At 47.7% G+C, this 13,082-nt stretch overlaps 1 protein-coding gene and 1 non-coding gene across 9 annotated transcripts in view; one reads left to right on the forward strand and one right to left on the reverse strand.

Annotated features, from left to right (window-relative positions):
* Positions 1-13,082, reverse strand: part of SIPA1L2 (signal induced proliferation associated 1 like 2) — a 251,449-nt gene that overhangs the window by 40,871 nt on the left and 197,496 nt on the right. For 7 of the 8 annotated variants that reach the window (XM_044942017.2, XM_044942019.2, XM_044942016.2 and 4 more), the window contains 5 exons: positions 9,490-9,747; positions 7,481-7,564; positions 5,716-5,816; positions 5,256-5,359; positions 3,276-3,661 (listed from right to left, as the gene is read on the reverse strand). In XM_044942017.2, coding sequence (XP_044797952.2) covers positions 3,276-3,661; positions 5,256-5,359; positions 5,716-5,816; positions 7,481-7,564; positions 9,490-9,747 — 933 coding nt within the window. The remainder of the gene's footprint in view (positions 1-3,275; positions 3,662-5,255; positions 5,360-5,715; positions 5,817-7,480; positions 7,565-9,489; positions 9,748-13,082) is intronic. The other variant, XM_044942020.2, reaches the window with a different exon arrangement.
* Positions 11,599-11,705, forward strand: LOC112584862. Its single transcript, XR_003109247.3, has one exon. It is a non-coding gene; the product is annotated as a U6 spliceosomal RNA (small nuclear RNA).

Genomic DNA, 13,082 nt, shown 5'->3' on the forward strand with positions numbered 1-13,082 from the left:
TGCAAAAGCTTGGTTAGGCTCAGATGAATACAGCTTTGTATTCTGAGCTCTTATCTAAGTGCCCTGCCCTTGCAGGAAAAAAAAAAAAACAAACCAACCCAAACGGGTTTGCTGAATTAGAAGCCCGGAGAAGCAGGAGAGAACAGGCTGGGAATATGCTGGTGCTGCTTAATGGGTGGTGATTCCTGCACACCCACCCCACACCCATGTTCCCCCCTCACACCAGTGCGGCTTGTGTTCATGAGTTGTAAATCTCTTCCCTGTTCTCAGTACAATCCCAGAAAAATACCACATACACAACTCACACTTGCTTTATTCCTGGATGGCTGTTCGGAGCATGCGCATGTGTGGTGGGGCTGGTGGGGATGGTAGTAGTCGTTGGTGATGAAAACCCAGGATCAGAGCATGAAGGGTATTCCATATACAGGTCTGGGCTCCTAACACTGGGAACAGTTAACCTCTGCACCTCTGATTTCCCTAGGCTATCCAGGCACTGGTTTACTAACTCAATCAACAAATGCTTATCAACCGTCTTCTTAGACTTCCTTCCTGCATTCAACAAACACTGCAACGCCTACCACGTTTAAGAGCCTGTGCTAAGTGCTGCGGGTACAAGTGAAGCAGACAGGTCCAGGCTTTTTAGTGAAGGGAAGACTGCAGCCGGGGAGGGGGCAATGTGGACGGGACAAGATAAGCTGTGAGCACAGACCAGCTCACTGTGGAATGGAAAGATCTGCTGCCACGTCGGTGGGCAAGAAACGCCACAGCCATCAGCGGTTCTGGCCTCCAGAGGCGAACGGGGGCTCCCCGAACAACAAAAGGATTGTCACAAGCTGAAAGTAGACAGTTCCTTTATTTGGTGGACATCACCCAGGGCGGGAGTGCTGAGAAGCAGCTGCGACATGGTGAGATAGACTGTGCGGGGCTGGGGGTGACTAGCCAGGATGCTCAGTGCCGATGCCAGCCCCTAAGAGCCTCTTTCCTCTTTCACTCCCTGGACCACTCCTGGTCACAACTGAGACCCTGGGCGGTGGGCCTCAGCTCCGAGCTGACCACACAAGCAGACGAGGACAGCGCACAGCTGATGACACTCATCATCACGGAGAATGGGTGCCCCAGGCTGGGCCCCAGCATTTCTGGATCTGCCAAGTCTCCGCACCGCTGCGGTACCTAGGTCCGTTATGCTCTAATGAGCCAAGTTCCTTTTGCCTCGATGTACCAACATTTCAAATCTTATTTTAAATATAAAATGTTAATATAGATAGTACTTAAAAATACTTAAAAACATTTTAAAATTAAAAATCATTAAAAAATTTAAAACTGAAAAATTAAGAGTATTTAAATTATTGCTTTCTCTAGCCCTTCTGCAGGGGACAGACACGAGGAGGACGTGCTCAAAAGATTTAAAATTTATTGGCAAATTCCACATGAACCAAAGCCTGCAACTGAAATTGAAATGTGGCTTTAAAGTCACTGTCCACTAAGAATGGGAAGAAAAAGGCTTCTGGATGGCAAAGAAGACCCTCACTCAGGCCATGGCCCTTCTATAACCACTGTACACGTGTTCAGTATAAAGCAGGGGCGGGGAAGGAAAAACATCGACCAGAAATGCAATCTAGCACCTCCCAGTGCTTTCTACTCATCTGACCCATCACATTAATGGATGCTTAAGGTACTCCAGAAAACCTGCTTCAAATCTCTGTTAATATCCCGACTCGACTCATAAATGAAGGTGCTCTGAAGGCAGTTTTCACAGAAATTTTCCTCAACAGTAATACAAAACTCTGTTTGTGATGCCATTTATACTTGTCTAGCAAGGTTATCAGAAAACCAGCCACTTTACAAATCTTCTACACTTTGAACAAACATTAGAAGGTTACAAAATGATCATTTGTGCTACTAAGACACAGATGAGGATGTTAGTAACAGGAAAAGAAAAGCAGGAAGGCAGCAGCGAGCATGTGTGTGTGTACAGGCATCTTCGTGCTTTCAATTTATGTAAAAAAATTAACTTATGTTAATTTCCAGGACTAAGAAGTCTAAAACTTTTTTCAACAAGATGAGACATATCCCATGATATCAGTCATGAAAATCAAGGCACCGCTGATGAGGTCTCTGCCTCAACTGAGAGGATGGCCGATGCAATTCACGTGTCTGTCTGAGGTCACAGCAAGCCTCGCTACGGTCCATCGGTTCACCTCTCCAGGCTCAGCAGAGACCATGTGAGGATGAGGAGCAGGTGGAGTGAAGGGCAGGGCCAAGGAGCACAGAGGCCCGTGTGTTGAACCCAATGCCGGCCTTGAGCATCGTCACTGGCCATGGCCCTGGATGCCTGGAGGGACAGTCCTATCACTGTTCTTTTGGCTACTCTCCAGCAGCTGGAAGACTTGGGGGAAAGTTAGACGATGACTCAGAGCTGAAGGAGGGAAGGCCTTGCAGACAAGAAGGAAAATGACAGGGGTCATTGGTGTGCAGGAAATTCTAGCCACGGCCAGACCTGTATCATTGCAGTTCTTTGCTTGGTCTTTGAAGGGAGGAATCACCAGTGATGTGTTTTAAAGTCACTGTACACGTTTGTCATATGGGAATTGAAAACTACTCATAAAAATATAAACACCTACAATTAGAATGTAATTCCTTTAAATGTAACTAGTCATTATATTGAAAAAGAAAGTGGATCATCAATCTGAACACATTTCCAGTACACAGTTGTGTAAGGCGGCCTGTGGAACAGGAGAATGGGGCACAGGCTTTCAGGCGGACAACACAGAGACTACCCCTTGTTACTGTCCGTCGTCAGCTGAGGACCGTCCAGCTGTTACCACACCTCCTGAAAATCTGGGACAACAAACTGAACTTTACACTTTTTGGGGGCACATGAGATCTTAGTTTCCCAACCAGGGGTCAAACCCATGCCTGCTGTAGTGAGAGCATGGAGTCTTAACCACTGAACCACCAGGGAAGCCCCAGGGACAACAAACTGAACTGACAGAGAAACATGAGTGGCCTGATGACAGCCGTGAGCACCTCTGTTTCGTTTTCTCTCCAATTTAAAGAGAAAGGAAGATGTAATCACAAACTTGTTCACATGCACATTTCAAATGAGCAGCTGGACACAAGCCCTCCATCTGAAGTCAGGCAGTTTGGCCCACAGGTGACAATGATCTCAGGCACCTTCTGGTCCTATTTCAGGCCCCTGCCCTCACCCCAGCAGCAGACGACGGCGCCCAGGGTGCCCCGACTAGCTGCTGGTCACAGCATGGGGAGGTCCTTACCTGGAGTGGGACGAAATCTCACTGAGGTCGCCCAGGCTGCCGTCAGCAGCCCCACTGGTGGAGATGCCAGGCGCATAGCCATGGACTGCATACATCTTGGCCTGCTCATCGTCGGGCCCCGGGATGTCGGAGTCGGCCCACTGCTCTGCCCGCCCATGGACCAGGGACCGGCTGCCCGCCAGGTGCACGGGGCCCAGGACTGCAGCGGGCATGCACGGGGCCGTGTCGATGCCACTGTCCGTGGAGGCCCCCTTGATGTACGTCAGCCCCAGCAACTCGGGATCCATGAGGTCCCCAGACCCAAAGTGCTTGTCGTCGCTGTTGCTGGAGGTGTTGCTGGAGAGCGTGTTGCTGCTGGAGTGGCTGGAGCAGCTTTTATCTCCGATCTTGAGAAGAGAGAAACAGGGCAGCTTCAGACAAACCCCACACTTTGCTTCTACACGAAGGCGATTATTCTCCCCAGACTCACGAAGCTACAGACCTGATGATTTCACCCGAACCCTTTCTACTCACTTGTCAGCAGGAAGCAAGGCAAGAATTTACTTTTCAAAAACATCCTGGTTTCATGCAAAAGTCCCTGAGTCATAATTCCTCCCATCATTCATCTTAAGTTAAATGCGTATCTTTTCAAGTCTTTGTTCAATTATCTGTACATGAACACAAAAGTATTGCCACCCTGTCACTAATCGGAAAGTAGTTAACGAAGGTTCTAGAAGCTGGGGAAGTACATGGGGAATTAAGAGGAGGAAAGCAGCCTTTCTTCAGAGAATGCTGTGACAAGGGACAGGGCCAGTCCTGGGTGTGGGGTAGAAGACCCAGGTTTGAATCTCAGTGGGGGGACCCTGGCCAGTCACTCAGCTCCTGTCTGCACTTATTACGCTGAGCACAGGGATTACTGTGCAGACCCAACCAGCTCACATGTGCAGAAGCACTGTGTAAGCATGAGCCACACCCACCCCCCAGAGCCCCAGTCGGGAAAGACCCGGGGATGATGAGATGGGGTGCTCATGGGGGTGCACTGAGGTCCCTGGAAGATGAAACCAAGAGAGCAGACTAAATGTCCCATCTGATGATGAAGTGGTTTGGCCCTTCCTTCTTTCTGTTTTCCCTTTCTTCCCTCCATCCCTCTCTTCTTCCTTCTTTCCCTCCACCCTATCAGATCCTTAAGCAAATCCCGATGCCCTTTGTTATCACAAGTGGATCTTCTCAAGTTCACCCCTCCCCTCCCCCTCTCTCCCTGTGCTGGTGCCATCAGCTGGCTCCATGAGGCCGGCTCGAGACAAGGTTAGGATACAGCTGAGAGATGGAGGCCACATGTTTGCAGGTAACAGCTCTGAGGCTGGCCAATGACAAGTGGAGGAGGAGAAGAAAAGGAACAACTTGGGTCAGGACCTGATAAGACGTCTGCAAATTTTGAAAAATGAGCTACTTTATAAGGTTGGCTTCATCTGGCAACAACTAAAATTCCTGTTTGCACATTTAACTGGTAGTTTCATTTCACTGAGCTACAGTCACCTACATGGCTCCTTTTCATTTCTGCAAAAAGTAAACAGAACCACACGGGCACTGCGGGACCACGGGAAGCCTGTCGGTTGCCTGCTGCCGGTGTCCTGCGTGCCGTCTGCAGCGGCTCCCTGAGCGGCCAGCACCAGGCACAGCATCACCCACCACACACCCTGCTGCACAGGTTCTGATTTTGTATTTTGTCCACACGTGGATAACAGTCAACAGATTAAAACTACCAAGGATCAAAGGCTGAGGTTACAATCCTGGCTTTGCCAATACTTCACTGGATGACTTTTCTCTGTATTTCTTTATAAAAGGAGAGAGAGATAAAAAGAAAACCTTTTTTTTTTCTTTTTAACTTCACCCAAGACCCTTATGAGATAATTGATGCCACTGAGAATCCCTGGCAACAATGCTAATAAATCACGAGTGCTGAGATGAACAGAAGCATTAGTTCATGATGACAAGACTCACGTGAGAAAGCTTATTGGGAGAATCCTTGCAACCTCCATCTTTCTGCAGGCCTCTTTCTTTATAGGAGCTCAGGACTTTGGAAGGTGGGCCGTGCCATTTGGTTTCTGTCACACACAGAAAGAGAAGCCTTAAAGATCTAATTTCTAGTGTTAACAAAGGAGCAGAGAAACTCAGGGGCCAAACACATGGTTCAGTGACCATGATCAGGACTGCGGTTGTAGGACCTTCTGGTCCTACCCACAGAGAGGCCCTCAGAGCAGACAGAACCACCCCATGATGCTCACGGTCTGTTTCCCAGGCACCACCAGCTATGAGCACATCCCGGATGACCTTGGGGGGCCCAGCAGCCACCCTGTACACGGCAGGATGGCACTGACCAGATGGGAATGGATGAATGAACCAGTGAAGGGGGAGGAAGGGGCAGGAGAGAGGCATGCGGAGGGGCGGGGGTCCGTATTACCGGCGTGTCTGCTTCCTTCCACGGTGTCCTCCCGCTCCCTGGCCCCGTCACATTCCAAGGGGCCAGAGCCCTGGTGCTCCAGCAGCAGGGGAGACTGGCACCTGGAGAGAGCACAGAGCTGAGGCTTGCCCACATGCTGTCCCGCCAGTGTCCCCCGTGGGTGCTGGTTCCGAGGGGCCATCCCAGGGATCCCTAGTCAGAGACTCTCTGCTGCCGCAGCCCTGCCCAACAGAGCAGCTTAAAGCATCTGGACTTGGGGGCTCTCCTGTCATGCCTGGGTCCAAAGAGGCACCTGGATGACACCATTTACAGATAAAGGAGGAGGCCACCACCAGGGGCTGAAAGGACTGTGGGGTCCCTGATGGACTGAGCACGAGCTCGCAGCTTTTGCTGTCACTGTTTCTCTTGGGCCCAGAATACATGTACTGATGCTTCTTCATATCAAATTTTTTAAGGAAAAAGAAAATCAGATCCATTTGCTTCTAGACTACATCTGGCTGGACTTTTGTTTTATGAAAATCCCCAAATAGGACAATTTACTCTTCCAAAGGAAACTGCAGAAAACTTATTCATGTTACCATGGGACCCTTTCTTCTAGAATCCCAGTTCTAAATCCTGATCTGCACAAAAAGCCAAGACATGGTTTTTCCATTGACATAAAGCCTCCCCAATCCACTTTAAAAATGCAACTCAAAGGAGAAAGATTTCTTTAGGTACAACTTTTTTGTTATCGTTTTTCAGTCTCTAAGTTATATCCAATTCTTTGTGACCCCATAGACTGCAGCATACCAGGCTCCCCTGTCCTTCACTATCTCCCAGAGTTTGCTCAAATTCACGTCCATTGAATCTGTGATGCTATCTAACCATCTCAAAAATTAAAAAAAAAAAAAGTACAACTTTTAAGAACCCCATCCAGCATCTAAGGCAGGGAATGCATGTAACTCAGACTATAAATCTCTACTTCTCAGCCCAAACCAGAAGGAGAGAGGGTGCGGGGAGAGGGTTTCCCTGGGCACATGTGAGAGGAGGAACGGAAGCGTCTCTCATCTGGTGCCAGCCCCTCCGGCTGCCTGGACGGTCCATCACCTCAGCAGTGCGCCCAGCTCCTTCAAGCGGCAGAGGCGACACTGGCTTGCAGCAATGCACAGAAACACTGCTGCTGGGGGCAACGCCTGCATTTCCTTGCAAAAATACAGCCACATCCCTGGGGCGGCCCTCCTCTTCCCAAGAGTGTACAGCTATTTCCTTTGTTACTGCGTCCGTCCATCCTGGGTCCTGTCCACAGGTGCCCTCGGGCCCCTGGGCGCTGTGTGGACGGCCCTGCACCCAGCTTCCACTTGCTCTCACAGGAGGCAGAGGAAATGTGTCCCATGCTAAATCTGCCTCCTCAGACTCTGGGCTGTGTTTTGGAGAGAAAAACACTTTCAAGAAAGGCTGTGAATTTATTCCTTGTCAGCAATGTAAGTGAAGGGAAACTCCCAAGGGCCATCACCCACAGAGTCTCCAAATCCTGAATTTTCATGTGTTCAAAAAGACTCTCCCTTATTAAAAAAAAAAAAAAAAAGAAAACAGACAAGTTCAGAATATAGACAAATGAGTCCACTTTCACAGAAATGATGAGCTACCCAGTCTGGAAGCACTGGCCCTACCACAGTGCTATCTGAGTCTCTCTGTTCCCAGTGGCCTTGTGCAAAGTAAGCGCTTCTGAGTGTTCCCTGGAGACATGTCCCCCCAGGAGCCCACAGAAGGGGAAAAGGAGTGGTACCCGTCGTATCCAACTTGCGGTCTCCAGGGTCCGCTGCTGGCCGGTCCGGGGTCGCTGGATGATGACTGATTGCTGGGCGAACTTCTGAAAGGTTGACTACAATCAGTAACAGGCACAGAGGTGGGCTGCCAGCATCCGGACCTGGCTTGTTTTGACTTACAAATGAATTCATTCTTCAGTGACGAAGAAAATGGGAAACACACATTGCGATCATGGACAAATAAACTGAGAATTGGTGATGCCATGAGATTTCAGGGGTATTATGGTTGGTAATTTATTATAGGAAGAAGATATGGCAGGAACAAGGCTTTATCACCTAAAGATTGAAAGCACAGCTAATGATCCCAGTTAAACATGGGGGACAGCAATAGAATACACAGAATTATGCAAACATCACTACTACTTGGTCTATGAGACAATGCAAGGGATGTTGTGGTTCTTTCTATATTTAAAACCGAGGCAGAGGGAAAACTCTAAATTTGGCAAAACCATTTATTTCTGCACATGTATTGTATGTAATCCTATTTATTTCAGACACACAGAAATGAGTGACGCTTGTGAGAACTCATTTGATGAAGACGTGCTTGCCAACTTTTCATTTTGCTATTAGAAGCCTTCCTTGAGTGTGCGTGTGCATGCTAAGTTGCTTCTGTCCTGTCCAACTCTTGCCAACCCTATGGACTGGTTCCTCTGTCCAAGGGATTCTCCAGGCAAGAATACTGAGGTGGGTTGCCATGCCCTCCTCCAGGGGATCTTACCAATCCAGGGATTGAACCCAAGTCTCTTTACATCTCCTACTGGCAGGTGGGTTCTTTAACACTAGCGCCATCTGGGAAGCCCAAAAGAATTCCTTATAATTTACTAAATTATATGTTAATAAGGGAGGTTCTATAGGCCCCTTCCCTTCTGATGTCACCCCTTTACACCCAGGCTACCTACTGTATGCATCTCTCTGAATATTATAAACTCAGCAGACCTTTGAGAAGGGAGAGCCAGAGCCCAGATGATTCACTGTCAATTTAGTTAACACCATTCCTGCGCTCATTTGTGGAAAAACAGACTGGAGAAGTCAGAGGAAGCCCACATGTTATAATCCTAGTGATTATTATTAACACCTACAGAGACTTACACCTAGGGGCCAGGACTGTTCTAAGCAGTTAACCTCTGTGGACTGATTCAGTCATCATAAGGCCCTGTGGAGGTCTCTATTACAGCTAAGTTTACTTTTCAGAGGAGGAAACTGGAGAATGGGAGAGGCCAAGGAACAGCACAAGGTGATGACACGTTCAGCGGGCAGCCTGGCTCAGTGACTGCTTACAACATATGCTCTATTAGATGAAAGCCTAAGAAGGAATTTTGAGGAAGCTCTCGGTGTCTCCACAGCCCATAAGTTATGTGAAAGTTAAAACAAAGGGAGTAAAAATCAATAGCAACAACAGATCTACTATGCTGTTCACTTAGAACTACCTCTCCATGTCACGTCTCTAAATTCTCAGCAGCTTCTAACGTTATTGGATTTCACTCTTAAACAGGTGCACCCTCTCAGGGAAAAACTTAATTTTAAATTCAACTCCCTCCGCTTAGAATGAGAGAGAAAAGCAAAGAGATGCCAATGATCTTAGGACCTCTGAAAATTCTGTGACCATTAGGATGACGGGATTTCATCAATGATTTTTGTGGCTTTGTTTTCTTTATACTCGAAACTGTTCATGCTTGTCTAGAGGCTCCTGCAGAATGGTTTCCCAACATGGTTTGGAGAGTGAGTTGACAGGAGGATTATTGCGGAGAGGTACGGTGGTGGCCCTGGGGGGTGGTGTCTATGGGGGAGACCTGCACGCCATCAGCACCATTGCTGGCTGGAACCACTTGTGCCCCAGCATTCGGGGCCTGCCCGGCGGCCCTGCTGCCACTGGGTCAGAACAAGCTACTTCAGAAATGACTAAGTCACACACAAGTCCCCCAACCACGTGAAGTTCCAAGCCAGGGCTTCACCAGGGCCACCAGCTTACCTGGTACCATCGGGCAGCTTCCGGTCAAAGGAAGTGCTGCGGGGGATGGCGGCCTGGCTCTGCGGGAGAAGGGGCTGGCACTGCAGCCGGTCGGGCGTGCCGGGCACCGGGGAGACCCTGGGCAGGGGCTGCAGGGCGGGCGTGGGCACGCGGTGCCACGTGGTGTTCCTCCGGAAAGGGGTCTTGTACTCGCAGGGGGCTCCCTCGCTGTCCAGCTTGTACTCCACCATGGGGATCCGGCAGAGCTCCGAACACCCTCTGTGAGCCAAGAAGAGATGGTTAGGGGGTGCTCAGCACTGAGCCACTAGCTCGACTCACACACAGCCTCGCATGTGCTTCTCGGGGCTCACGGGTGATGGGGCAAGGCCACCCACCCTCAGCAGTAGACCTGGCTGACAGTGACCTTGTCTGCGTGTCACGCAGCACAGACCAGGAGGACCTGGTCTCAAGCCTATGGCTCTGGTTAACCTTGGCTGTCCAGGGTTTCATGCATAGGCTCTGTTTCTCCAAGTAGTTTGCAAACTACTATTGATTGCAAAATCAATCCCTGGGCAGATTGGGATTGATCTTTAACCAATCTGCATACATGGAATTATTTGCATTGAAACTGGGTGATAAATACACATTAATAGATTAAAAACACCTCATATATAATCTGAACAGATACATGAAAGTACAGTCATAATCAGGAATTTGAGTCACATGTCACTTGTTTCTCCTGAATCCGAGAAAAGTGAAAAACAAATTCAACAAAAGCTGTCACAAGTCAAGGAAAAGCCTGAATGCCCATCCTGTTGAAGTCACATTAGTTAGTTACTTAGTTATCACTTACTTAGTCACTACTTAGTCAGTCACTTAGTTGCCATGGTCACTTCCTTGAACTAGTGTCATGGCTCCCCACAAATTATCTCCCATGGGCACAAATGACCGGTCAGGGATGTAAGACCCTTTAGCCTGAAAAATGTGATCTAAGTCAGATATCCCTCAAGTTACATTGTGTACACATTACTGATACTACTGACTTGACTAAAGTGACCTGCAAAGCCAACTGGTGTTTGGCCAGGACACAGGAAGACTGGGTGAGTCTCAGATTTGAGTGTCGGGGTAAATTGTCCCAATTTAGCCCGTGGATGAAGCCTTGCCTCTCCCTAGACATTCTGCAGTCAACAGAAAAACTCTCATATTCACCCTCTAAGAAATCTATCAGGGCAATAAGGTGTCACTCTTTAAAAAGGAGAATTGCATCCTCAAGACAGTGGAGTAGAACTTTTCAGAATCATTACAAAGGAACAAAGACAAGAAAAACCATAAACAAACTTGATCATCAACAAAGCTTGGAGACACCAAAACACAGTACGTAAGGATAGGAGGCAAACGGTGGAATGCCAATAGTGGAGCAGGGAGAGGCAAACCCAAGGATGTGCAAAGAGAAAGACAAGGAGAAGCACGCCATCCCCTTGCACACCTGAGCAGGTGCAGGAACAGGCAGCATCAGGCGCCACAGAGGGTGGAAGACAAAGGGAAGGAGTGAACAGTGAGCCCCCAGCCCGCACTGGGCCCCTCAGGCAATACCCACCACCACCTCTAAGGGGCAGCAGCAACGGTCAATGGAATACAACGTGGAAGGAGGAACTCAAGGCCAGGAGGTACCAAGAAGAGCAGAGATGAAAGCAAAAGGTGAAGGAAAAGCCTTGCTGGAAACAAGAACCCCGAGTTAGTCCTCGTTCCTTCACACCCAGCTTCAGGATCATCCTGCAAAAAACAGGGATCTTTCTCCACAATGAAGACAAGCAGGTGCAAGCCACCCAATCACCCTGCCACGCGGCTCACCACCCTCAGAGAAAGAGGAGGAACCTCTGAAAGTGTTAGTCACTCAGTCGTGTCCAATCTTTGCAACCCCCTGGACAGCAGCCCACCAGGCTCCTCTGTCCATGGAATTCTCCAGGCAAGAATAGTGGAATGGGTTGCCATTCCCTTCTCCAGGGGATGTTCTCAACCCAGGGATCAAACCCAGGTCTCCTGAATTGCAGGCAGATTCTTTATCACTGAGCCACCAAGGAAGCCCAAAATTTAAAATGAGGATGACTGAAATTCAAAATAAAAAATCCAGTGCTCGCTTCGGCAGCACATATACTAAAATTGGAACGATACAGAGAAGATTAGCATGGCCCCTGTGCAAGGATGACATGCAAATTCATGAAGCATTCCATATTTTTAATCAAAGAGGACACTAACAGATGGAGAAATATACCATGTTCATGGATCGGAAGAATCAATATAGTGAAAATGAGTATACTACCCAAAGCAATTTATAGATTCAATGCAATCCCTATCAAGCTACCAACAGTATTCTTCACAGAGCTAGAACAAATAATTTCACAATTTGTATGGAAATACAAAAAACCTCGAATAGCCAAAGCAATCTTGAGAAAGAAGAATGGAACTGGAGGAATCAACCTGCCTGACTTCAGGTTCTACTACAAAGCCACAGTTATCAAGACAGTATGGTACTGGCACAAAGACAGAAATATAGATCAATGGAACAAAATAGAAAGCCCAGAGATAAATCCACGCACGTATGGACACCTTATCTTTGACAAAGGAGGCAAGAATATACAATGGAGAAAAGACAATCTCTTTAACAAGTGGTGCTGGGAAATCTGGTCAACCACTTGTAAAAGAATAAAACTAGAACACTTTCTAACACCATACACAAAAATAAACTCAAAATGGATTAAAGATCTCAACGTAAGACCAGAAACTATAAAACTCCTAGAGGAGAACATAGGCAAAACACTCTCTGACATACATCACAGCAGGATCCCCTATGACCCACCTCCCAGAATATTGGAAATAAAAGCAAAAATAAACAAATGGGACCTAATTAACCTTAAGAGCTTCTGCACATCAAAGGAAACTATTAGCAAGGTGAAAAGACAGCCTTCAGAATGGGAGAAGATAATAGCAAATGAAGCAACTGACAAACAACTAATCTCGAGAATATACAAGCAACTCCTACAGCTCAACTCCAGAAAAATAAATGACCCAATCAAAAAATGGGCCAAAGAACTAAATAGACATTTCTCCAAAGAAGACATACAGATGGCTAACAAACACATGAAAAGATGCTCAACATCACTCATTATCAGAGAAATGCAAATCAAAACCACAGTGAGGTACCATTTCACACCAGTCAGAATGGCTGCTATCCAAAAGTCTACAAGTAATAAATGCTGGAGAGGGTGTGGAGAAAAGGGAACCCTCTTACACTGTTGGTGGGAATGCAAACTAGTCCAGCCACTATGGAGAACAGTGTGGATATTCCTTAAAAAACTGGAAATAGAACTGCCTTATGATCCAGCAATCCCACTGCTGGGCATACACACTGAGGAAACCAGAAGGGAAAGAGACATGTGTACCCCAATGTTCATCGCAGCACTGTTTATAATAGCCAGGACATGGAAGCAACCTAGATGTCCATCAGCAGATGAACGGATAAGAAAGCTGTGGTACATATACACAATGGAGTATTACTCAGCCATTAAAAAGAATACATTTCAATCAGTTCTAATGAGGTGGATGAAACTGGAGCC

This window comes from Bubalus bubalis, chromosome 4, assembly GCF_019923935.1.
Source record: "Bubalus bubalis isolate 160015118507 breed Murrah chromosome 4, NDDB_SH_1, whole genome shotgun sequence".
Taxonomy (NCBI): Eukaryota; Metazoa; Chordata; class Mammalia; order Artiodactyla; family Bovidae; genus Bubalus; species Bubalus bubalis.